The sequence below is a fragment of the Miscanthus floridulus genome, chromosome 11 (genome assembly GCF_019320115.1).
Source record: "Miscanthus floridulus cultivar M001 chromosome 11, ASM1932011v1, whole genome shotgun sequence".
In the NCBI taxonomy this organism is placed as follows: domain Eukaryota; kingdom Viridiplantae; phylum Streptophyta; class Magnoliopsida; order Poales; family Poaceae; genus Miscanthus; species Miscanthus floridulus.
This window is the reverse complement of record NC_089590.1, coordinates 69517221-69543117: the sequence shown is the minus strand read 5'-3', so window position 1 is coordinate 69543117 and position 25897 is coordinate 69517221. Positions and strand designations below refer to the sequence as shown.

Sequence of the window (25897 nt, the reverse complement as noted above, 5' to 3'; positions counted from 1 at the left end):
CATGGATGGATGTGCTAACATTCATTAGTTCCCTGGGATGGATTATACAGGCGTAGGAGTAGTTGTTAAGAAAGAGTAGAGATCAGTTTTACGCAATCGGGCCTTGTCTGTTCAGTGTAGCTGTGCAGTTGCGGAGTGACCTCCGGCAGCATGGGATCGGAGTGACTGACCGAGCTGAGTTGAGCTGAGCACACCCGGCAAGGCGGCAACCACTGTTTACTCCCGCGCGCGCGCCGGCCTCTGTTTCGGCACCACCGCACCGTGCCACGCACTCCAAAGATCGGCGCGAATAAAAGCTGCGGCATCCCTGTCCCGGGTCTCGCGGTGAAACCCATCGTCCCTGTCTAGGCAGCTAGCCTCGCTCGCCATGTCCTCCTCCTCCTCCTCCTCCCCGTCTCTACAGCCGCCTCCCGCCGGTGCAGTCGGCGGCACCTCCCCCTACTCCGCGTCCTCGTCCTTCCTCCCCTCGTTCATGATCATCGCCGCGCTGCTCGCCTTCGTGTTCCTCGCCGCCGTCTCCATCCACCTCCTGCTCCGCTTCCTCTCCGACCGCTCCTCCTCGTCGTCGTCTGGACCTCCGCTCCCGCGGACCCACCGCGACGAGGCGGGCTCGGCAGGGAGTACGGCGGACGCGTCCGTGGCGAGGCCTGCCGCTACCGCGGCTGCTCCAGGCGACGCAGGGAAGAAAGCAGCGGCGGCGGGCGACGACGCGAAGCAGCGGCTGATCGACTCGCTGCCGCTGTTCACGGTGGCGTCGGCGCTGGCGGCGCTCCCCAAGAGCTCGCCCGACTGCGCCGTCTGCCTGTCGCCGTTCACGCCCCACGCCGAGCTGCGGCTGCTGCCCGCGTGCCGCCACGCGTTCCACGCCGCCTGCGTCGACGCCTGGCTGCGCACCACGCCGTCCTGCCCGCTCTGCCGCGCCGCCGTCGTCGCGCTCCCGCACCCCTCGCTCTCCGCCATGCTCGCCGCCGCCGCGCAGCAGCGGCCGCCGCTGTCGCCGAGGACCAGCAGGGACCGGTCCGGCTCGAGCTTCCTCGTCGAGATCGGCACCGTCAGCAGCAGCCGCGGCTCGCCCGCGGCGGCCGGTGGGAATGGGGACAGGAACAGGAACAGCACCCGCACCTACTCGCTCGGCTCCTTCGACTACCAAATCGACGAGGAGGTGGAAGCCGTGGTGTCCCGCGTCGCGCGCATCACCGCGAGGGAATCCAGCGCCGTCAAGGAGGAGATGGAGAAGCCTTCGGCCGAGGAGGGGTCGGCGCCGGCGGCGCCGCCTCCTGGCGAGACGGTGGCCGAGGCGGCGGGCTCCTCGCGCGGGTGGCTGCGGGGGTACGTGGACCGGCTGGCTTCGTCCGCCTACACGTTCTCGGAGCGGTGGAGCTCGCGCTGGAGCCAGGGGCAGGGCCAGCAGCAGCGGCAGGAAGAGCCGTGGCTGTGGGACGCGGAGGCCGCGGACATGTCGGCGCCGCCGGGGTCCGACGAGGAGGAGGAGACGGCGTTCATGGTGATGTACCGCTGGATCGCCGGGGTGTAAACGTAGTCGAGTTGAGGTGATCCAAATGTCTTGGAACCTTCTGTTGACTGTGATGCATGGCGTGGTAGGCGTGAGCAGCAGCAGTGAGAGTATCAGCATCTGCACATAGTTCATGGATATCCTCGGTGGCCCTGAGCAAATTTAACTGAGAATCGAAAACTGAACCGAAAGAATCGGAACCGAAAAATTTGGTTCCTTATTCGGTTCCTGATATTGAGGAGCCGAAATAACCGAAGAAAATTCGGTTCCTACTCTCGGTTAACCAAATTAACCGAAAGAACCGAATTACATTAATTATACTTCACTTACTTGTATTTTATAGGATTATGTTTAGTTTATGTGTAGTGTTTTATATTTGAACTGCTATATATTTATGTTACTATATTGCTATTGTTTTCTTATATATTATTATTATTAAAAATGAATATAGTGTTGCATATTTGCCTTAGAACAAATATATTTATTATTGTCTTGAGGTATTCTGAAAAAATTCGGTTAGTTCAGTTCGAATCGGAACCGAACCGAACCAAAATAACCGAGAACCGAAATGCTCGGTTCCTAGAAAATTTTGGAACCGATCGGTTCTCGTTTTCTAGGAACCGAATTTCATCAATAACCGAGGAACCAAACCGAAAACCGAACGCCCACCCTGACCTCGGAGTTCGCCTTTTGGAATGCCGAGGAGATAAGAAGACGCCAAGAAAGACGGATACGAGAATGTGCTTGCATGTTAGTACTGCAGCATAACTGTAGAAGTAAGTGCTTTTGTTTGGTTCGTTGCGTTTTCCCATTTCCTCCAAGGATGTTTGGATGTGGCTGTCATCTGTCTTACACTTTGCGTGTGGACCGTGTGGTTTATCACAACTCACAACGTGGCAGTTACACACTCGCAAATGCCAGCATGGACTGCATGGCAGGTTTGCTAGACTGGGAAATTGGGAATGTGTGAGAGAGGAATGGATCTTTCCTACTCGAAGTCTCGAACACAGCGAACCCATGCGTATCGAGCTGAGGGAAGAAAATCAAATCCAAATCCAAATCCAAATCCTTTGTCGATTATGCAGGTTGTCCTTGATCGTTGTTCAGAAAATCCCAGGACTTGCAGACGCAGAGACGCTTGGTTGAATGAAAGCAGGACTGAGTATCAGGCGTATCCACCGTGTAGTATCGCAATCTAGCCCGCTGAACGTGGAAGACAGGAAGAGGCAATGCGATGACAGAGAGTGATCAGGCTGGCCGGTGTGTGTGACAGTGTGAGTGTGACCTCGCGACGGCATGGATTTCAATACACCTCACTTTTTCCTCCCTTCCAGACTTGTACGCCTACAGATCTTTGCGTGCATGATACAACACACGAACTGCGTACGGGCCTCTATGTCTGATCCAGACTGTCGAAAAATCTCTTAATAGGAGTACATGGCATCGTCTGTTGAAGCAGGCATCTGTCTCGTATGACTGTCACGACTCACGAGCACGCATTGCACTAAAACGGATATGTGCAATTCGTGCCTATTCCCAGGTGAGTCCAGCGCATTCGGACACGAGAGCCGCTTGCCAGCGACTGACCTGCGGCGGCCCAATCGAAAGCAGTAAGCAAAGCCGGAGCTGAGCGCCCTCACCCGTTTCCCGTGCAGGCAGCGGCTGCCGGCGGTGCCCCTGCCATGCGCACAGCAGGCAGCAGTGGATGTGGCTTGGTCACCAACTGTACCCATCCACGAGGAGCTGAGGCCTGAGGATCATGACGAGGGCGGCGCGCGGCATGCCCCTGCAATCGTGGTCAAAGCCACGACACGGGCGCTGCTTTTGGCAGCGAGGCAACGACCAGCGCCCCCCGCCCGTATGGTTTGGTTTGGTGCAACGATTCCGGCGGAGCCCTTGTCACTTGCTAGTACGTACTAGTTTTCACGCTCCACCGTCGTGTTTAGCTTACCAATACCATTTGGTAGCGCGGAGAGCCCTAGAGCAGCAGCATGCTTGCACAACTGCTCCGTACAAGATTAATTTTGTTGGTCTGACCACTCACGCGACATTGGTACAGGTAGACTAGCAGGCGGCGAAAAACGACGAGACGAGTCCAAAAACGGGCGTTCCACCTCTAGAAATGCTGAACGTTTCATGAATCAAATTTAGACACTTGTGATGCGAGAGAGCACGCCTAATCCATGTATCCGTGCCTGATACAGTTAGAGCTTCTAGTGAAACTGGGCAACAAAGAATACCCACAAGGGAAACTGGACAACAAAGAACGCGCATCTGGAGAGGTATTGGATCGGAGTCATTGAGCAAACAGACTTGCCTCGACAGAAATGGTGGCTGGATCGGAGCATTTTGTGAGCCCCTCCGAGGCTGGAGGTGCAGCAGACCGGCAACGGATGCGTAGGTGAGCGGGCGGGGCCACCAACGGAGGCAAGCGAGGGAAGGAGGGACGTGAGCCATGAATGTGTCGGTGACGGTGCACCAGCCCCGGCCCCCGGGGAGGCGAGCGGAAAGACTTGAAGCCCAATTTTCTGAGAGGAAGTTGAGGCCCACCTAGCAACTTGATTACGGGCCTGCCTCTGTTTTGGACTTTTGCAAGCTTTTTCTTTTCTTTTCTTTTTTAGTTTCAAGCTGGACTTTTGCAAGCTGATTTAGTGATTTGGCTGTTTTGTGCAGTACCTCCGTTCCAAAATAATCGTCTTCATCAATTTTTTTTTAAAAAGGAAGGATTTTATTAATTTATAAACGTTAATTCGAGTTGATACAATAAATATGAATTCACTTTGAAAAAAATTAACATCCGACATGCTCCACTTCACATGAGAAGTGACAGTTAATTTTTTTTTATTTCTTTATCCCACGCTAGTCCATATGCTTCTGGCTATTTTTGGGCAGTACTGCACATAGGATCTCATGCTATTTGTGTATTTATTATGGGACAAAATTCAAACTTTAGAAGTACAAATAATATAGGACAATGGGAGTACCGGCAAAGTGGTAGACAGCGGATGCCACCACCTACCCTGGAGGACATCCAGTTGTATGGCACATCCTCAGGCATGTATTCATCTCAATCTATTAACCCTCCACTTATTAATCATGGTCTACTTAACATCCCAAACTATGAAACCGTCTATTTTACCCTAACGGCTACTGCGGTAGGCTTTTGCTGCAGGGGACCTTTAGTTCCGGTTGAAACTACCAACGAGGACTAAAGGTTAACTTTTACTCCCGATTGATCCCTCCAAACGGGAGTAAAAGTCTACTCTCGGCTGAAGGCTCCGTCCAGAACTAGAAAGGGACCTTTAGTCCCGGTTGCTGTCTCCAACCGGGACTAAAGGTTAACTTTTACTCCTGGTGGGTTCCTCCAACTGGGAGTAAAAGTCTACTCTCGGCTGAAGGCTCCGTCCGAGACTAGAAAGGGACCTTCAATCCCGGTTGATGTCTCCAACCGGGACTAAAGGTCCCCTCCTATATCTTCCTCCCCAAGCCGCATGAGCTGATTCACTGTCGATGGAAAACCCTACGGCCCCCCCATAGACCATACTATAGGGAAGTGGGCCTTGGTAACAAGGCCCACAGCCCAATCGTCAAGAAGAACACGGAGCAAAGCAACGTGCAAGACCAAAACTCCAATTCGGACTATACAAGGAAAGGCGCCCGAAGCATAGCTTAGGACTCTGACATTGTATCTGAGTAGAACACAAACAACTCCTCTCAGCACCTGGACTATAAATGGCTGGTGAGGATATCCCTTGTAAACGAGACGAAACACACCCAATACTCAGAGCAATATGACGCAAACAGGCTAACGCCAAACTGGATGTAAGGTTATTACTCGACCAAGTCGAGGGCCCGAACCAGTATAAATCATGAGTCTCTTTGCGTAACCGCCGAGTTCCACTATTTGCCGAAGCCCGAACAACTGTCCTGGGTACCCCCATGGCAGGCTATCAGTGGTAAAACATCGATAGCTGGCGCGCCAGGTAGGGGCTTTCGACGAATTTTTTTCTCGAGAGCTCGGCGGACCTTGACCTCAAGATGGCTTTTCCGGTGGGAACAACCTTCGTCTTTGGATCTTGGATCTGTGAGGCTGACGGCGACGGCAAGCTACGTACCTGTCTCCGAGAAGAAAAAGAACTCGACGACAAAGTTGAATATGAACTCACCGAGAAGATGACGAAACTTTCAACTTCGGATCCAACTCAGAATGAAGAAGAAAGCGGATACGAAACCGACTCTGAGAAAGAGATACAACTTGACTCCAAGACGATCTTCACAGTGAAAGAGCCAAGCCTAATTGAACTCGGAGACGCAACAACAAACGTGAAGGAATACAACCCGTACGACTCCAAAAAGAACTCGGAAACGTATGGACTATACAACACGGCATCAATCTACCAACACTTTGCCCAAGATAAGATGAACTCAGTAAGAAAAATACTCCTGGAGGGAGCACAAGAAGGGATGATCATGACAGTTACCCCACAAGACTGTGTGGTGCATTGGCGGGTTCTTTCACCTCAAGCAAAGCCTAGACTAGCACGTACATTGAAGAACTATCTTATCAAGAGGGAAAAGAACTCGAATCCAGCTCAGAAACTACCGATAGCTCAACCAAACGAAGGATGAAGTACTATACAAGAAGAGCTCGGAAGAAGTACACTATATACATGGTGGAGCAGTTAGAACAACCTTTGGAACCACCACAGATACCAGATATAAAATCTTCAGACGAATCAGAAGGCAACATCTCGCCGGATGAGAAAAGCGACAGCAACGAAAATGATGAGCAAAGGCTAGCAAGACTAAAGAAGAATAAATTGAAGGCTAGAAGAAGGAACAGGGCTAAACAAAGGAAGCAAATCTAGAATAAGTACAAGGCGGAACTAACGGAATACAACAGAAAGAAGGTGGAAAGAGAAGGCGCAAAAAGCACAAAAAGGGAAAGAATTGAAGAATTAACAAAGGAGTTGCACACCCTCACGAATAATAGAAAAACAAAGGAAGATCAGAAGAAAGAAGTCGGGGGATCAAAAAAACAACCCGGTAAAGAAGTTCCACAGGAGCCACAAGGAGAGCAACCACCCAAAAAATCAAGTTTTGAAAGGCTAGGACCAGTTGAGAGTGCTGATGTTAATGGAAGGCAGGAACATTACTCAAAGCAACAAGAAAGAGGCAAACCAGAATTGAGCCAACAATACCAAGAAATATCAAGAAGATTTGACAAAGAAGATGACTACGGAGAGTCTGAGTTAAAAGAAGACAGGTCTTATTATAGAAGGGCAAGATCGTCAGACTATAGAAGAACGGAACCATACAACAGATTCCCTTGTTTCGCAGGAAGACTACAAACATTGAAGCTACCACACAAATTTAAACCAGCAAATCATTCTAAGTACGATGGCAAAGTAGAACCAAGACAATGACTAAGAGTTTATTCCCAATCTATTGAGTTAGTCGGAGGAGATGACGACATCAAGGCTCTATTTTTTCCAATGGCCCTCGAAGCAATGCCACTACAATGGTTTGACAAATTGAGGTCAAGATCAATCAGATATTGGGAGGACTTGCAAGAAGCTTTCTGCAATAACTTTGCAGGCATTATTACCCATCCAATGACCGTAGCCGAGTTGAAAGGAGTAAGGCAAAGGAGAGGAGAAAGTCTAAGGGAATACTATAGAAGATTCAGAGAATTTAGGACTCAAGTCCACGACATTACCGACAGAGATGTGATAGAAACCTTTGCGGAAGGAATCTTAGCAAACTAGCAATACAAAGACTATTTTAATGAGAACCCAAGAACAAATGAAGATTTCAAGAGGGCTGTTGAAAAGCTTATTTCATCAGAAGAAAGAACCCGGCATCGGTTTGCTAGGGACAACCCAGAAAATAGAAGACCTAATTACAGATAGCAAGACAAAAGGCCGAGGCAGGACAACATAGTGGCAACCACAGACAACAAGAGAAGATACAATAACAACAGCAACGGTGGCAATTACAATGGCAACTACAACAATAACAACAACAGTAACAACAGCGGGTACAAACAGTAATAGCAACTATCGGAGCAACAACTATTGAGAAAGAGCACTGGAAAACATAGAGAACATGCCATGTCACATACACCCAGGAACCAGACACAAGTTAGTTGAATGCAGCACTTTTCAGCAGCAATTCATGAAGAGAGAAAACAGGAATCAAAACAACTCGGAGCAAAAGCAAGAAGAATCCAAGAAGGAGGAAAAGAAAGCTGAAGGAGATTATCAAGAACCCAAACGCCAATTAGCAGTTATATTTTCAGGTGTTCCTAACACACGAAGCAAAAGGCAAGAAAAACTAGCTCACAGAGCCATCATGGCAGCTGAACCAGCCACCCCAAGATATCTAGATTGGTCAGAGTACCCCATCCACTTCACAAGAGAAGACCAATGGACCAGTGCAGCAAACACAGGATGCTACCCGCTGGTACTGGGCCCAACTATCATAGGAGTGGCAGTAACTAAAGTACTCATCGACGGAGGAGCCGGGCTCAATATAATTTTCGTAGATACTCTCAGAAGGATGAATCTGGATTGTGAAGGACTAATGACACCAACAAGCACACCATTCTATGGAATAGTACCTGGCAGAGCAGCTATGCCACTCGGACAGATAACCCTACCAGTCACCTTTGACACACCAGACAAATACCGGACGGAATTCATCAAATTCGAAGTTGCAGACTTTGAATCATGCTACCACGCAATACTTGGGAGACCAGCTTTAACAAAATACATGGTAGTACCTCACTATCCATACCTACTACTCAAGATGCCAACAACAAAGGGCGTATTATCATTGAAAGGAGATCTAAAGAAAGCACATGATTACGACGTACAAGCAGTACAAATATCTGAAAGATTACAAGACATAAAGGAAGGAAAGGAGATTGCAATACTAGCCAACGAAATGAACCCGGATGAGATTCAAATACCGGCTAAGAAGCCAAGCAACTTTGCACCACCAAAAGAAGCCGCTACCAAGACTATTGACTTGTTGACTGGTGACCCGGAGAAGACGGCAATCATCAGTGCAAATCTCGATCCCAAATAGAAACTTGCGCTCACCAACTTTCTTCGGAACAACAAAGATATCTTCGCTTGGAAGCCGGCCGACATGCCAGGGGTCCCAAGAAAGTTGGCTAAGCACATAATTGATGTGAACAAAGGGTCTAAACCCGTTAAGCAGAAGCTACGAAGATTCGCTCCAGACAGAAAAGCAGCAATAAAAAAAGAGATCACCAAGCTCGTGGCAGTGGGATTCATCAGAGAAATAATCAACCCGGATTGGCTTGCCAACCCGGTCCTAGTTGAGAAAAAGAATTCAAAAGAATGGCGCATATGCATTGACTACACAGACCTCAATAAACATTGCTCAAAAGATCCATATGTTCCACCAAGGATTGATCAAATCATCGACTCAACAGTAGGATCAGCTCTATTATCCTTTCTGGATTGCTATTCAGGCTATCATCAAATATCTCTAAGAGAAGAAGACCAAAGCAAGACATCGTTCATTACACCATTTGGGGCATATTGCTACAAATCAATGCCTTTTGGGCTAAAGAATGCAGGAGCAACATATCAAAGAGCAATTCAAACTTGTTTGGAGAATCAAGTCGGAAGGAATGTAGAAGCATACATTGATGATGTGGTAATCAAGACAAAAAAAAACCTGGATCATTAATAGAAGACCTCGAGGAGACTTTCAAGAATCTAAAAGCATGACAGTGGAAGCTAAACCCCACAAAGTGTGTTTTTGGGGTCCCATCAGGACAACTACTCGGATTTCTAGTTAGCAACCGAGGAATTGAAGCAAGTACAAAGCAGGTTAAAGCCATCATGGATATGAAACCTCCAAAGAAAGTTAAAGACATACAGAAGCTTATAGGATGCATGGCAGCACTAAACAGATTCATCTCCCGACTAGGAGAAAAAGGGCTACTTTTTTTCAAATTATTGAAAAAGACAGGAAATTTTGAATGGACAGAAGAAGCAGAAGAAGCATTCCAAAAGTTAAAAGAATACCTGGCATCATCACCAGTAATGACACCACCAAAAGGCAAAGAGGACATGATGCTATACATTACAGCAACCAAGAACATTATCAGCACAGCAATTGTGGTTGAGAGAGAAGAACCCGGACATGCCTACAAAGTGCAGAGACTAGTCTATTACATAAGCGAAGTACTAACAGAATCAAAAGTGAGATACCCACACGTGCAAAAACTACTTTATGCAGTGTTGATATCATCAAGAAAGCTGAGACATTATTTCTATGAACACAAGATTACAGTGGTAACCAATTTTCCACTTCAAGACATTCTACGCAACAAAGATGCAACATGTTGGATATCAAAATGGGCAGTAGAACTCGGTGCTCTCAACCTAAACTTCAAACCAAGAACAGCAATCAAATCTCAAGCATTATCCGACTTCATTGCTGAATGGACAGAAATCAGTCAAAAAGAGCCTGAACCAATACTTGATCATTGGAAAATGTATTTTGATGGCTCCCTAAAGTTAGGAGGAGCCGGAGCAGGAGTGCTATTCATATCACCAGAAGGGAGACAGTTAAAGTATGTGCTACAAATACTTTTGCAGGCAACTAACAATGAAGCAGAATATGAAGCATTAATACATGGTCTAAGAGTTGCAAACTCACTTGGGATCAAAAGGCTACTTGTCTACGGTGATTCAACTGTAGTAATCAATCAAGTCAACAAGGATTAGGATTGTACAAAAGACAATATGGATGCATACTGTGCAGAAGTCAGAAAATTGGAGAAAATTTTCCAAGGGCTCGAAATCCATCATGTACTAAGGGATTCCAATGTTGCAGCAGATGTGCTAGCCAAACTGGGATCAGATAGAGCAGAAGTACCACCTGGTATATTTGTAGAAGAACTCACAGCCCCATCTATCAAACGGGAACACAGAAAAGGAGAAAGGAGACAACAGATCCAATGGAAATAGATCAAGCAGAAGAACTAGACCAATCAAGACAGATCATGGTCATACAAAATGATTGGAGACAAACATACATTGATTTTATCAAAGAGAAGAAACTACCCGAAGACAAAGTAGAAGCAACCCGGGTTATACGAAGAGGCAAAAACTACGTTCTGGTGGGAGACAAACTATACAAAAGAGCAGCATCATCTGGAGTACTGCTTAAATGTGTTTCAACAGATAAAGGAAAGGAAATCTTGGATGAAATCCACTCAGGATGTTGTGGAAATCATGCAGCCTCTAGGACACTGGTCGGCAAAGCATTCAGAACTGGGTTCTATTGGCCAACAGCACTCAAAGATGCAGAAGAACTCATCAAAACATGCAAGAATTGCCAAATGTTTGCCAGACAATCACATGTGCCCGCTCATAATTTGATATGCATACCACCAGCTTGGCCGTTCTCATGCTAGGGGCTGGATCAAGTTGGACCACTCAAAAAAGCAAAAGGAGGCTTCAAATACATATTTGTGGCAATCGACAAATTTACAAAGTGGATTGAATATAAACCTTTGGTCAAATACAGTGCAGAAAAGGTAGTGGAATTCATATAAGACATCATGCATAGGTTCAACATGCCCAACAGAATAATTACGGATCTTGGTTCACCATTTACAGCAAGAGAATTTCAATACTGGGCAAAAGATTATGGGATAGAAATCGACTTTGCATCAGTAGCACACCCACAGGCCAATGGACAAGTCGAAAGAGCAAATAGACTCATATTACAAGGCTTAAAACCAAGATTATATGAAGATTTGAAAGATTATGGTGGAAAATGGATCGACGAACTACCAAAAGTAGTATGGGGTTTAAGAACTCAGATCAGCAGAGCCACCGGCTACTCACCTTTCTTTCTGGTCTACGGATCAGAAGCAGTACTACCAGCCGACTTGATATGGCTATCTCCAAGAATAGAACAATATGAAGAAGGCAAAGCCGAAGAAACAAGGCGGTTAGAAATTGATTCAATAGAAGAAATAAGAGACAGTGCAATAATCCAAAATGCAAGATATCAGCAAGGACTACAAAGATATTATGACAAAAGTACTTAGCCCCAATCACTAAAGCCAGGGGACTCAGTATTACGACTAATCCAGAAGAAAGATGGATGGCACAAACTACTCAGTCCATGGGAAGGACCCTTCATTGTGAAAAACACAATAGGACCCAACACATACGAGTTGATGACTCTAGATGAAATACTAGTGAAGAATACTTGGCATATCAGTCAACTCAAAAGATTCTATAATTAGTACAACATATTGTACTCAAGCTTCAAGAGAAATAAAGCAGAAATTCTACAAGAAGAACGACTTTAGATATAAGCCCTGTCGAACCAACAAACCAACTCATAATCAGGTTGGGGATAAAAGGGGCATCCCTGTTAACAGCCAACCCAGAAACGGTTGCGCTATATGGGCAATTTTGTCACTCAACCATATGGAGATGGTTTGACTGACGGCCAATGGCCAAATAGCTTCTGGGGTAAGGAGACCCAAGCTAGCATTTGTCACTCTACCATAAAAAGAGATGGTACGACTGACAACCCTGTCCAACGGACAGAACCAACCCGTAATCAGGTTGGGGAAAAAGGGGTAGCCCTGTAGACAACTCAACCCAGAAATGGTTGTTGCTAAACAGGTGCAATCGCTTACCCCCAAGAGCTAGTACGATTGCTTACTTACCCTACAAACAACCAACCCGGAAACAGTTGTGCTATACGGGTCCGATCGCTTACCACAAGAGCTGGTACGATCGTTTACTACGCCCAACAAGTGGCGCTATCTACAAAAAACAACTCAGTCGCCTACACCAAGAGTGGTATGATCGACTACCTCACCCAACAAGCAGGCATCTACAAATATACAACTCGGTCGCCTACCCCAAGAGCGGTACGATCGACAACTTCGCCCAACAAGCGGCACAATCAACAAAGAAAACTTGGTCGCCTACCCTGAGAACGGTACAATCGACTACTTCACCCCAAGAGCGGTACAATCACTCCAACAACTCGGTCGCCTACCCCAAGAGCGGTACAATCGACTACTTCGCCCAAAGAGCGGCATAATCACTCCAACAACTCGGTCGCCTACCTCAAGAGCGATACGATCGACTACTTCGCTCAGCAAGTGGCATCTACAAATTTACAACTCCGTCGCCTACCCCAAGAGCGGTATAATCGACAAACTTTGCCCAACAAGCAGCATGATCAAAGTCAACTTGGCTACATATTCCAAGAACAGCATGACCAACTGCTTCGGCCCAAGAGCAGCCAAAACAATTATACAATCTGGCAAGAATGGCCGACCAACTCGCCCCCAAAAGCGGCAGGAAACAACCCTACAAGGATGGTTGTCTACTCAAGAAAGCAGTATGATCAAATCCCACACCCAAAAGGGTGGCAAAAAACAACTCTACAAACCAGATATCAACATGCAGTCGATTATTGTTATCCAAAGAGCGACAAAACCAGTCACACAAAGTGGAAGGACTACTCAGAAATTACACAAAAGCAGTAAAAGAAAGACAGGTCAAAGCCTGCTCATAGCAGTCAAAGACAGATTCAAAAGCAGAGCAAAGCCTGATTATATTCACGAAAACAAGTATATATTACAAGAAACCACAAGTTCATTACACAAAATGTCTAAGGAGCTAGAGGCACAGTAGGAAGCACATTCATCTGTTCCAAGATTTGGTCTGATAGACCACTAAGCTCTACTTTGGCCTCCTCCCGCTGTCTTGAAAACTCAGCCGTCACAGAAGCTTTAGTAATCTGCTCAAGAGGGGCATCAGGAGCAACAACCCGGACATATGAAACCACATTGTTGATGCATCGGTGAAAATCCACTCTTTACAAAATCATAAAACCGAGAAGAAAGCACCGGTATTATACCTCCAAGGCCCAGATCCCTGTCTTCTAGCCGATAGACTGAAGCAATGATTAGACTGACTGCAGCATAAAGAGCCCGAAATTGATCATGGGCAGCCTTCAACCTCCCCTGCAAGTCTTGTACTGACTTCATTGCCTAAACAATATCACAATCAGCACCAGCTCTCATCAAATTCACCTGGGCAAATAAATCCTGAGCCTCTTGCAGTTTTGAATCAGCAAGGGTACTTACAGATTTAGCATTATTTTTGGAGGTATGGAGGGTATTGACCATCTCCTCCCTCTCCTTCATCCAGACCTCTTTCTCTTTAACAAGAGCTGAAAGAGAAAGGAAACAACTCAGAAAATAAGAGAAAGAGCCCAAGATATATTAAAGCAATGAAAGGGGAACTCACCAGCTTTCTCCTTCTTCAAATTAGAGCTCCTAGTTTGAGCCTCTGCTACAGCTTTCAGAGAAGAATCTCGGACAGCATTAGCATCAGCAACCCTAGCATTGAGGGCAACCTCTATAATTCTGCGCTGCTCCTTCTTTTGAGCCAGCTCGGCACGAACCCGAGTTAACTTGGACTCAGCATTCTTCAAGTCGGCCTCAATCAGGGCAGTAGATCGCACCTCTTGAGGACCAAATAAGAGATCTTGATCTTCAACTAGAGACTACAGCAAGGAAAAATCTTATGAGAAATAAAAGACAGGGAAGAATGAAAGTAAAGAGGCAAAGAAATTTAGTACATTACCTTGAGCTTGGCGCCATAAGCCTCCCATGAAGAAACCAACTCGGCCAACTATTCAATATGGACAAACTGAGCCATTTCCTCTCCTGACCAAGATAGTAGAAGAGTACTCGGCCCAGATGTCGACGGCTGACTAGCATCAGCAACAGAAACAGGGGGAGGGTAATTATTAGAACCCTCGCCCACTGCCGCATCAACTCGAGGAGCAGCCTCGAGGGAGTACAATAGAGATGACCCAAGTGGTAGACAAGCAGCAGCAAAAATGCCCGAGGGACTATCCATAACCCGGTGCTCCTCCTGAGAGGACACCAGGGCCCCAACATTCTGTTCCTCAACATGTGGCTCAAAAGGAGCAACACGAGGAGGAGAAGCTACAAAAAGCAGAATTATAAGTCTACAAGGATATAGAATACATAAATTATACAAGAGACAGAAAGGCAAGGCAGAACAAGAGCTCACAAACAACAGATTCTTGTAAAGTTTTTTTAGCACCAAGGGCTAGAGAAGATGAGGCATCCTTAGAAGGCCTGCATTTGAAAAAAGAACCTGGATTAATCAAAGACAGAAGCAAAATTTATCAAGACAAAGAGAAAAGAAGCCAGAACTTACTTAATAGCCTTCTTGAAGCTACCTGCCACCCCCGAGAAGCCAAGACTCGGGAGTGGCACATCAAACAAATCATCCTCAACCACCTCAAAGGAGGGGATTGGGATGGCACCCAGGACAGAAGCAGATACAACTGTCACATAAGGGGCACAGGGTGCCGGTTCATGACTATATTGGAAAAAGCAATTCAGTTATTGTGGAAATGAGCAAAAAGACAAGCACAAGGAAATTTACAGCAGAAGACTTACGGCCGAGTGGTCAAGGGGACCTCATCCTCAGTCTCCACCTCGTTCAAGGCAACAGACTGACCTTCTATCAAAACAACAAATAGAGCTCGGATTAGCAAGACAAGTCAAAACAAAGCAAGGAAAACAACTCGGGAAAGGCTAAGCACAAGCTCACCTACAAGAATATTACCTGTTGAAGAAATTTGATGAGTTGAGCGTCACCTCTTGGGCAACGACTGCTTAGAGACAGCCTCAGTTCGTCGCTTCCTAGATGATAAGATATATTGAGCAATTCTAGGATCAGGGACATACTCAACATAGGAGTGTTGACCTTCAAACAAGCCAGTAATAAACCTGGCAGAAGAAGAACCTGGCCTGGTGGCAGCAACTATCGTAGGATCAGCAACAGCATCATCATCTTCATCTTTTTCTTCGGCGGGCTCTTCAATGGCAGCCTCACCACCACCAGCAACGGCTATCTCGAGCTTAAAAGCTCAACCAAAACCCTGCAATAAGAGGTTAGGCAAAGTCAACAACAGATGCAAATCATAAACAACAAAAAAGAACTCGGGAAGGCATACACATACCTTAGGAGGAGGGTGAGCAGCATCATACTCGTCCACACGAGCGGGCATCACTGAGACACCACTAAGAATCTGCCCCAACCGTTCAAGGATGACTTCTTTAGACAACTCGACATCCAGAATAAGCCGAGAAGGATCTGAAGAACCAGTGTACTCAAAACCAAAATGCACCCTCTGCATAAGAGGCTGCACCCGGCGACGCAAAAAACTAGCAACTATGCAGTTACCAGTTAGGCTCAACTGCTGCAAAACCTTAACTCAGGCGAGTACAGGCTTGAGAGTAGCAGTTTCAGCAGCAGAAAGCTTATCCTTCCAAATAAGTAAAGCACTCGGAGTCACAGAAAGATCAAAAGAAAAAGAAGGAGCCGGTTTTGGGACATAAAACCATTTTTCAGCCCAATCTTTAACAGAATCAGAAAAGAGTAAGAGAAGGAAAAGTCACCCCTTGATGGGTTTGAATAAGGCAGCAACCAAAGAGGGGAGGATTCTTAGAATCAGAGAGCCGCATACGAAAGAAGTAGCGGAAAAGAACAAGACAAGGTGGAATTCCAAGAAAAACTTCACAAAAATGTGTGAAGGCAGATAGAAAAAGAACCCCGTTTGGGGTAAGATGATGAACTTGAATCTGATAAGATCCAAGAAACTCTAACAAGAAGTCAGACGGGGGATAACAGAGCCCCGCCCACATAAAAGGAACAAAAAGAACAGACTGATCAGGAGAAGGAGACGGAATCAAATGCTCACCAGGGGAAGAGAAATTAGAAAGAAATTTCTCCTAGATAAGCTCGTGGGCAACCAGCAAGTCCAGCTCCGCCTCCTGCATCGTCGGCTTCAGGAACTGCTTCTGCATCTACCTCATAGCCATGAATTTGGGATTGTCAATTTGCTTAAGAGTTTTCTCCTCGTCAACAAACTCACCCTTGCCCTTGTTCTTCTTCACCATCAATCGAAAGCAAGGGCCAGATGCAGTAGCAGCAGCAGCAAGAGATTTGAGGCGGCGGATGCAATGCTAGGGTTTTCTTAGCAACGAGGATTGAGGAATTTTTCACCGCAAAGGCAAGTGGAACAACAGTAACAGGGCAGTCATTTTTATAAAGGAAAAAAATACACGGCCCACGTGACCCAAGTGAAAACGGTCACCAAAAATTACCGTTCCGCAATCAATGACATGCACAACGGAAAAAGAAAGCAACGGTCCGTTCAGATCTCAACGGTTAGATGCCAAAACCGTTCACAAGGAAGCAACGCAGAAAAAGGATGCAACAAGTCGGCAACAATACTACACTACAGCCAAAGCATGAAGATATAGAGAAGAACTCGGATACAGTAATAGACAACTCGGCCTCTAGCATAAACCATCTTATTCATTATTTCTTTCACTAGGAGAACATTGAGATTACAATGGAGTACAAGATTTGATAAATTCAACAAAGAAAGCAAAGGAGATCATTCTAGAGTGGCAGCAAAGAACACAGTGGAATTAGAGGTTGCAACCCTCCGCACCAAGATTCGATATAACTAGCAGAATTAACACAACCTAGATACATCACAACTACAGAGGATGAAGCAAATCCTGGGTTATGAACAGGGAGACAACCACGTTCTGGACGAGCACACTAATATAGTTACCTCCAAACCAAGACCAGCAAATGACAAAGACCAAAGGAGTACAAATCAAGAACCTTCTACCGGCTTCTTCTCAACAGAGAAGAACCCAGAGAAGGCTCGGGGGCTGCAAGTACCCACCACAGAAAGCACATTTTTTATTTTTTTGACCCTTCAGCTTTTTTGTACCAAAAAACAAGAGGCTCGGGGGCTATACTCAATGAGTGCAATTTTTTGCAAAATTACACTCGCTGCACTCAAAGGAAAAGAACTCGGAGGACATCAAGACAGAAAGACCCTCTAGCTTTTTGTGCCAAATAGCCAGAGGCTCGAGGGCTGCACTCACTGAGTGCACTTTTTTCAGTAAAAGTGCACATCAGCTAGAAGAAGAATCAAAGAAGACCATCTCAAGATTTCACTTCAAGAAGAACCCGGATCAAGTCTACAACAACTCAGCCCTTGAAGCTCAATCATAAAATGCTCAGGGGCTTGTCGATGGGGAACCCTACGGGCCCCCCGTAGACCATACTATAGGGAAGTGGGCCTTGGTAACAAGACTCACAGCCCAATCGCCAAGAAGAACACGGAGCAAAGCAATGTGCAAGACCAAAACTCTGATTCGGACTATACAAGGAAAGGCACCCGAAGCATAGCTTAGGACTCTGACCTTGTATCCGAGTAGAACACAAACAACTCCTCTCAGCACCTAGACTATAAAGGGTTGGTGAGGATATCCCTTGTAAACGAGACGAAACACACCCAATACTCAAAGCAATATGACGCAAACAGGCTAACGCCAAACTGGATGTAAGGTTATTACTCGACCAAGTCGAGGGCCCGAACCAGTATAAATCGTGAGTCTCTTTGCGTAACCGTCGAGTTCCACTATTTGCCGAAGCCCGAACAACTGTCCCGGGTACCCCCGTGGCAGGCTATCGGTGGTAAAACATCGACATTCACTGTCCATAATCTCAGTCCATCGTCTTTTCCAGTGACCCCTGTCCTTATCCCTTTGTTCCTCCCATGGCTTCTCTCTATTATTTGCTTGCTGTGTGGTAGCCAGGCCCTGAAGTTCCCAAGTGCTGGCAAGCATCCTCGTTCCTCTTTACTTCTTGACCAAAATCCAAAAACCATGTGAGCCTCTCTCGAATCAGCGGTGGCCCAGTGGTGGCTCACACAGAGCGCCTAGCGGCGGCATGCGCAGGGCGGCCGACAACGGCTCGCACGTGGCGGCCAGACGGTGGCAGGCTTGTAGCTGCTTACACGCGGCATCCCAGCGGTGGCTCGGCAAGGCACCAGGCGTGCTCCAGTCCGACGCGGACAAGGTCCCCATAGCGTCAAGCAGTTGGCCAAGCTCGACGCCTCTGTGTGCTCGTCTATTAGGGAATCTATGGATTTATAATTTGGTCTCCGCTCATATTTGATTTGTGCCCACCTTCATGCTTCCTTGATTTATGACTCAGGATGTTTCTATTCGATTTGGTCAGTTGTTCATGGTGGTTTCGATTTGGTCTCAATCTAGTTGTCTGTGGTGGTTTGGATTTGTTCAGTTTGATTAGATCTGTGCTCTTGTTTTGATCTCGATCTGTTGTAGGGTGTCCTCAATTTGGTTCTCTTGCATCTGGTGGGCGTAGAATGCGTATTCGAAAACCAAAACAAATCATCAATTGAAAATAGAAACAAAAAAAAAGAAAACATTTAGTCCCGGTTGGTACACGTGGCCAGGTTGGGAGGCCTCTTTAGCCCCGGTTGGTATTACCAACCGGGACTAAAGATGGACCTTTAGTCCCAGGTGAGATATCGGGACTAAAGGAGGGGCCCTTTAGTCCTGGATTCGTTCTCCTGGTTGGGAAACCGGGACTGAAGGGGTTTCTCAATCGGGAGTACAGCTTGTTTCTGTACTGGTGCATGTTCGCGAAAAAAAAACAACCTATAAGGACCGAGATTGAATAGTCCAAGAGACACATGAATTGAACTCTAAAAATTAAGCAACAATATAAGACTGCAAACTATAAACCCTTTAATTAGCACCTTGGCTTCTAAGTTCCTCTACAAAAGTAATATAATACGTCCTTAAGGCCAACACACTAATCATTTTCTTAGGAAAGATTCACATGGATGTAGATAATTAAGGGCATAGAATTGAATTGGGTTTGATACCATTATGTTTAGCCCGGATACTTTGGATATAAATAAGAGAGGAGAAGTTATGAATGTCCTCGATATACAGAAAGAAACTATGGCGATGTTCGCTGGTCTGGAGGAAACCAGCCACCCGGCTGGTTCCCCTCACGCGGCACTGTTCATCCATTCAGCCGAACAGTGTTTTTCTCTCACAACAAACCAGCCGAAACAGTGTTTTTCAGCCAAGTTTCAGACCAGCGAACGGGGCCTATGAATGATAGGTACCTGCGACTTCCGATATACGTTGGACAATCGAGAACGAAGGCGTTCACAAACTCGAATATGGCGGAATATGCAAAGGTGGAAGGAGAAGATGCTTTTTAGGGTAGGAAAAGAAGGCCCCGTTCGCGTGTCCTTAAACCCGACTTATCCGCTTCTTTTTTCATCCGGAACAGTGTTTTTCTCTCACAAATTCCTCCAGATTTTTTTCAGAATTCCTCCAAGCAAACGGGGCCGAAATCCTGATTACAGCAGTAGCAGAAACAATCACGACATTTGCATTGGGATGCTTTAATCTGACCAAAGAATTATGCAATCAAATTAGTGCGATGATAGCAAAATACTAGTGGAGTAACTAGTACAGATGCACCGGATCAGCTGGTCAGGGACTCAGGCCGGGGCGGAGACAGGGGAAGCAAGGTTGCTTAGTACTCCCTCCATCCCAAATTGTAAGTCATTCCAAGAATTTTGGAGAGTCAAAGCATCTTAAGTTTGACCAAATTTATATAATAAGATAATAACATTTATGATACCAACTAAGTACCAATAGATTCTTTGTTCATTATATTTTTATAGTATACCTATTTGATGTCATAAATCTTTGTAATTTTTTTTATAATTTTGGTCAAACTTGAGAAGTTTTGACTCTCCAAGATTCTTGGAATGACTTACAATTTGGGATGGAGGGAGTATATACTATAGTATTCCTCATTAGTCAATTCTAGAGATTATAGATAAAAGTCCCATCAACTAAGTTAACAAAAGTCCCACTAAAAATAAAATACATCTCTTATTGTGTTTTTTCAAGTTATATCTCTGTATAATTCTATGTGGCCAGATAAAACAAATATGATGATACCTGTTGGTTTTATAACAACGTCCTTTTTTATCTTCAGTTTAGACAAATACTACTGTATAAGGACGGATGGAGTACCACTTGACCGAAACAAAGAAAAAGAAAGGGATTAAAGCTGATTTTATAGTTTTTTAAGCCAACATCAAGGTCAATAATATTTTAAGTCGATATTAAAGTATTCCTCTATATCTGAATCTTGGCTTTCAGCCCTGCACACCTGGATAGCCTTGACAAAGCCAAAGAGAGAGGGGTTGGGTTTTAGGGACATCCATTATCCATACCTTCAATTTAGCCATGCTGGCTAAGCAAAGGTGGCGTCTCATACAACAGGCTAACTCTTTGTGTGCTCGAATATTGAAGGCCAAAAATTACCCAAACTTAGAGCTAAAGTCTCTGTGGAGTGTCTGCTTGAGTTAAAGTCGTTGACATGATACATGTACTTGCTTTTTCCTGAATTTATTTCAGAAATTAACGACGGTATTCTTTCAGTGGTAGACGTCATACCCGTCGATAGAAAGACATATGTGGCTACTTTATCAATCTCGAGATCTGTTAACCTAGTATTTAGGAGGCGTTTGTAGTTCAAAGAAATGAAGCAATAAATTTTATGATTTTGAAAGCTAGCTCGTTTCTATATAAATCGCGAGTTAAATCTTGTTTGTGAGATCTTGCATTCTTGGCTATATCTAAACCATCAATTATATTATTGGTCTATTTATATTTATTGCTGGCTCATGGAATCAAATTTTGTGGCAAGACATTAATTAGTTCTATCATCCAACAATCTAATCCATCTGTGGCAGGGCAGTAATTACTCCGTCCGTCCTCAAATACAAGGCATGCACGTTTCAAAATTCAACTTTGTTATCTTTGGCTAACAATTAGCCTAATTATATCAAAAGATTGCATTACAAATGTAGTTGCATCATATTTGTATTTAGAAATACTTTCTGATGATCAAACTTCTTCCTATAAATTATATATTATAAGAGAAATTATAGGTCAAAATATATTTTTTTAAGGCTGCACCAAGTCAAATCGCGTCTAATTATTAGCAGTGGCCATTTAGATCCAACTACTAATAATACATTGATAATATGTGGTTGGTACCTATTAGCAATTCCAAACCTGCCCGTGGAACTAATGTTATAATAGCCCTCAAGCTAATAGTCGGCCTATTAGCAGGTCAGTTTGAAATTACTATTACTAATTTAGACCATATTTAGATTCATAGAGCTAATAGTTAGCTACTAATAATTAGTTTATTTGGATCCAAACGGGTTCAGCTAATAATTAGCTAGTAGGTTTGGGATAAAGAAACTAATTAATAGCATCTAACTATTAGCTGAATGGATTCAAATAGGGCATTGATCATCTTTATATAACAATCTACACACGCTGGTTACTTTGACAGAAGCTCAAACACACATGAACTTTTCAAAAGCTTGAGGGAATCGAACCAAGTAGGAAACCATGAAGCTTCTGCAAGCTACTGTCTCCCTGCTGGTCTTCCTCCTTGCCTGTTCCACGTCCAACGCTTCTGTCTTACATGACGCGTGCCAGTCCTTCGCCGCTATCTGCTACAAGGATGCCGACTACGACTACTGCGTCAAGTTCTTCCAGGCCAACAAGGAGAGCGCCATCGCAGAGCACCGTGGCCTCGCCGTCATCGGAACCAAGATCATCGAGGCAACCGCTAAGAGCACCGGCTCTCTCATCGCCACCATGCTGACCTCGGAGAAGAATCAAGAGCAACTCAGGTGCCTCGTCGCGTGTGGCAAGGGTTACTTGGACGCCATGGACGAGATCGGCAAAGCGGCGAAGGGCATCGTCTCGAGAACGGATGGGGGCGTAGAGGACGCGGTGACGGCACTCGGCGGGGCGCTGGACGCGCCCTTGGACTGCGAGGATGGGTTCCAGAAGCTTCACAAGCCGTCGCCACTCGCTGCAGAGGATGGCAGGCTCCGCAAGGAGACGTCCATCACCCTGTTTGTAACGTGGACGTTACTCCCCGGCCCAAACTAAGGCTCTAAGGCTGTCTCCATTCATATAGATATCTAAATCCAAAATGAATAGTAAAAGACCTAAAATTAATCTTCAACAGGGTATTTATACGGGAGACTTATTTTAGGATGCCTGATAGGCATAACCCAAATATGAGTATCCTCACTCCTGGAAATCCATTTGCGGAAAGATTCTCTTTTGGGTTCTGTTGTTGGAGAAGATGTCGAATGGGTATCGAACCTTTTGGCTGTAGCGCTACCCAAATGTTAAATATGTCTTGTATTTTGAATGTTGTTGTTGGAGATAGTCAAAGTTAGGGATCTAGATCTAGAGTCCCTTGAAAGATCAATAAATTAACTACTACATATGGGATTTTGTAAGATTGGAAAATAACTGGTATAAGTAAACTCACAATCTTGGGCGCAGAAATTTCTTCTCGCAACTATTTTTTTTGTGACACATCCCGCAACTATTATGTGATTACATACTAAGTGATTACATAAGAAAATACTACTAACGCGCAATTTTACCATTTGGGTCACAGTGAGATATCACGATTTTAGGGCGTGCTTGGAGGGGCTCCGGCCAGTTCCAAACTTCTAGCACTGTTGTGACACTATAGCGGAGCTCCAAACTCATGGCTCTGGTGGTTTCTCCTCATTTCACGCTGTTTTGTGACGAAGCAAGAGACATTTTTCTTGCTACAGTGTTGCACAGTGTTTCATGGTGCTGTAGGGTACTCACATGCCGAAGCAGGAGCCCCTGGGACCCGAAACAAACGGGGCCTTATTCATTCGCTTGGAGTGCCAGATGACATCAGTATACAATGCATACTATCATATCGATTACCAAAATGATGCATGACATCATGTCAAGCTAAATCTACTTATGAAAATGTTGTCATGACATCATATCAAGCTAAACCTACTTATAAAAATACCATCATGACATCATGTCAAGCTAAACCTACTTATCAGTCACGTTACTCTCTTCTATGTCCATGCTCCTGTCTCCATTCAGCGATGGGGACGAGGGGCTTGCTAGGGAGAAAAGAAGCTCCCGACGCACTCTTAAAAGATAGGACTGAGAAGAAAGATTTGATGGCCTATATAATATAGTCACTTGAGTTAGAACTATGTTGAATGAAGTTTTTTATTGTAGCACCAAAAAGTAGAATAATAAAGCTATTTAGGTCTCGTTGGAGATGCTCTTAGAGAACCAATTGTGGGGGTATAACCCCGGATACCCATAGGGCTTCACATGGGCCGCGCCACCAGGGGAGGCCCAGCCCACTAGATCACGTCACACGGTGCATGATACAGGTCAGCGTGCATTGCAAGACTACGCGAAGGATCCTTGATGACGAAGGAAGATCTGTTCGGATATTGCTAAGATGTCGCAATCCTTGTAATCCTTATCATGTAAACCGATTAGGGTAGATTCAACCGACCTGTAACCCTACCCCCATGCTATATAAGGTGGGTAGGGACCCCCTTGATTTCACTAGATAACAATATACAATTCACCAAAGACACATGACGTATGGTATTACGTCAAGCTGACGGTCTGAACTTGCCTAAACCGTTGTCTCTGCGTCTTGTGTCATCATCTAGTTCATATCTCGCGCACCTCCACCGATTCATCTACTACCGTAGGCACACCCCTCGATAGACTGTCAGTCATATTTCGTCGACAGTGGCGCGTCAGGTAGGGGGTGTGCGTGCTGATTCCATGGCGAGCCAGATGGTCCACTTCCCGAGCTTCATGGTCCTTCCCGAGCCAGGCCAGTCATTCACGATTGGATCTATGTCCTAGGTGATCGGCGCCAACAACGTTGAGGAGATCGTAGAGACGGTGCAGAATCACCCTGCGCCGATCGTGCCAACATCCACAACAACATCTCCGATCCTGGTGCCCCGCCGCTAGGTTAGGAGATCCATCGACCAAGATGATCTGATCGCATCTATTGATCGGGTCACAGATCGCTTAGCCGAATGTCAACTTCTCGTGGACTCGGTCTTAGATCGGTCTACTACGAGCGATGAATTTCCTACACTCCGAGGTCGCCAAGCCGCTGCAACCGAGCGACCTGCTCGTCCGCATCGTTCGGGCGGCAAGATTTAGATCTGGTGATCACAGCTACTATAGAAGGGCGTGCGGTGCGACGTCGACCACTTCCAGCTACCGACCTGCGCCTGGACGACTACGAAGCCCCGATAGAGAGCATGCCAAAGCCCTATCCCTTTGGGCTAGTGGGCGCAGGATCTGCATATCAAGACGCCATCCACCACCTTTTCATTGACCATGCCTAGCGCGACCAGGTCGATGACCTCTACAAGATTAATCTGCCTAAGGCCGATTAGCCCGCTCCCGTGGTGAACATGGTGGCTATCTGCTAGATTTCATACGACTCCCTCCACACCATCTTGGAGGAGAGCCCCGATGGGTACTCCAAGGGGTCAACTAAGACCGCATCCAGTTGCCCCCCTTTCCCCTAGGGTTTGGGGGCAAGCTTTTCCACATCAGCCACGACAGCGTCACCAAGGATGGCGAAATCTCCGACAAGCGCGATGCTCGTCTAGCGAAGAACGTCGACCACCAACATCACCAGGATGAAGAAGCCACTCGCGCGGCCCATGGTGATACGAACGCCCCACACCGCGCCCGTCGCAATCTCGATGAAGAGTTCGACATGGTGGGCAACCAACCGGTGCTGCAGACGCCGAGTGCCAACCTCACTCTTGCTTTCACCGAGCTGGCTAGACTCCCACTGACTCTGAAAGTAGAAAAGATCGTCGTGCATCTTAAAGCGGCCCAAGTCCAAGTCAACGAGATCTGGAACCCTACCCCATCTTTTTTGACTGTGTCAGCATGCAGCCATCACCCCTATGGCTCTCACCGTGACAGGGGAAGTCAACGCCAAGGCTCCGAATGCCCTCACTATCAAGCAGGAGGCCCCTATCTCTATAGGGGTCCAGGGACAACTACGAAGGGCACCCGGATCAAGAAGGACCCCCCTCGCCCACAGGCGGCTGAGGCGACCTGTAACCCTACCCCCCATGCTATATAAGGCGAGTAGGGACCCCCTCGATTTCACCGGATAACAATATACAATCCACCAAAGACACAGGACGTAGGGTATTACATCAAGCTAACGGCCTGAACCTACCTAAATCACTGTCTCTGCGTCTTGTGTCACAATCTAGTTCTTATCTCGCGCACCTCCACCGATTCATCTACTACCGTGGGCATAACCCTCGGTAGACTATCGGTCGTATTTCGTCGACACCAATAGACCCTAAACTAGCGAACTCAGAATGGCCATGTTGGAGCTGTTGAGCAATCGACTTGTCTCGGTATGATCACCTCCCCACCGGAGTAGTTTTGGGAACAATCATGAGACTTCGGGTTCCATGGATTTTATC

At 46.1% G+C, this 25897-nt stretch overlaps 2 protein-coding genes across 2 annotated transcripts; both read left to right on the top strand.

The window, feature by feature from the left end:
* Positions 1-219: 219 nt before the first annotated feature.
* On the top strand, positions 220-1886 carry LOC136494399 (E3 ubiquitin-protein ligase ATL4-like). The gene has a single exon (XM_066490566.1). It carries the CDS (start codon positions 368-370, stop codon positions 1532-1534), a length of 1167 nt encoding a protein of 388 aa, XP_066346663.1. The 5' UTR covers positions 220-367; the 3' UTR covers positions 1535-1886.
* A 20055-nt stretch (positions 1887-21941) lies between these two features.
* On the top strand, positions 21942-22493 carry LOC136492146 (pectinesterase inhibitor 12-like). The gene has a single exon (XM_066488264.1). It carries the CDS (start codon positions 21942-21944, stop codon positions 22491-22493), a length of 552 nt encoding a protein of 183 aa, XP_066344361.1.
* Positions 22494-25897: the final 3404 nt, after the last annotated feature.

What these genes read in the sequence shown, in the direction of transcription:
- LOC136492146 (XM_066488264.1), top strand. Translation starts at nt 21,942, where the DNA reads ATGAAGCTTCTGCAAGCTACTGTCTCCCTGCTGGTCTTCCTCCTTGCC.
- LOC136494399 (XM_066490566.1), top strand. Translation starts at nt 368, where the DNA reads ATGTCCTCCTCCTCCTCCTCCTCCCCGTCTCTACAGCCGCCTCCCGCC.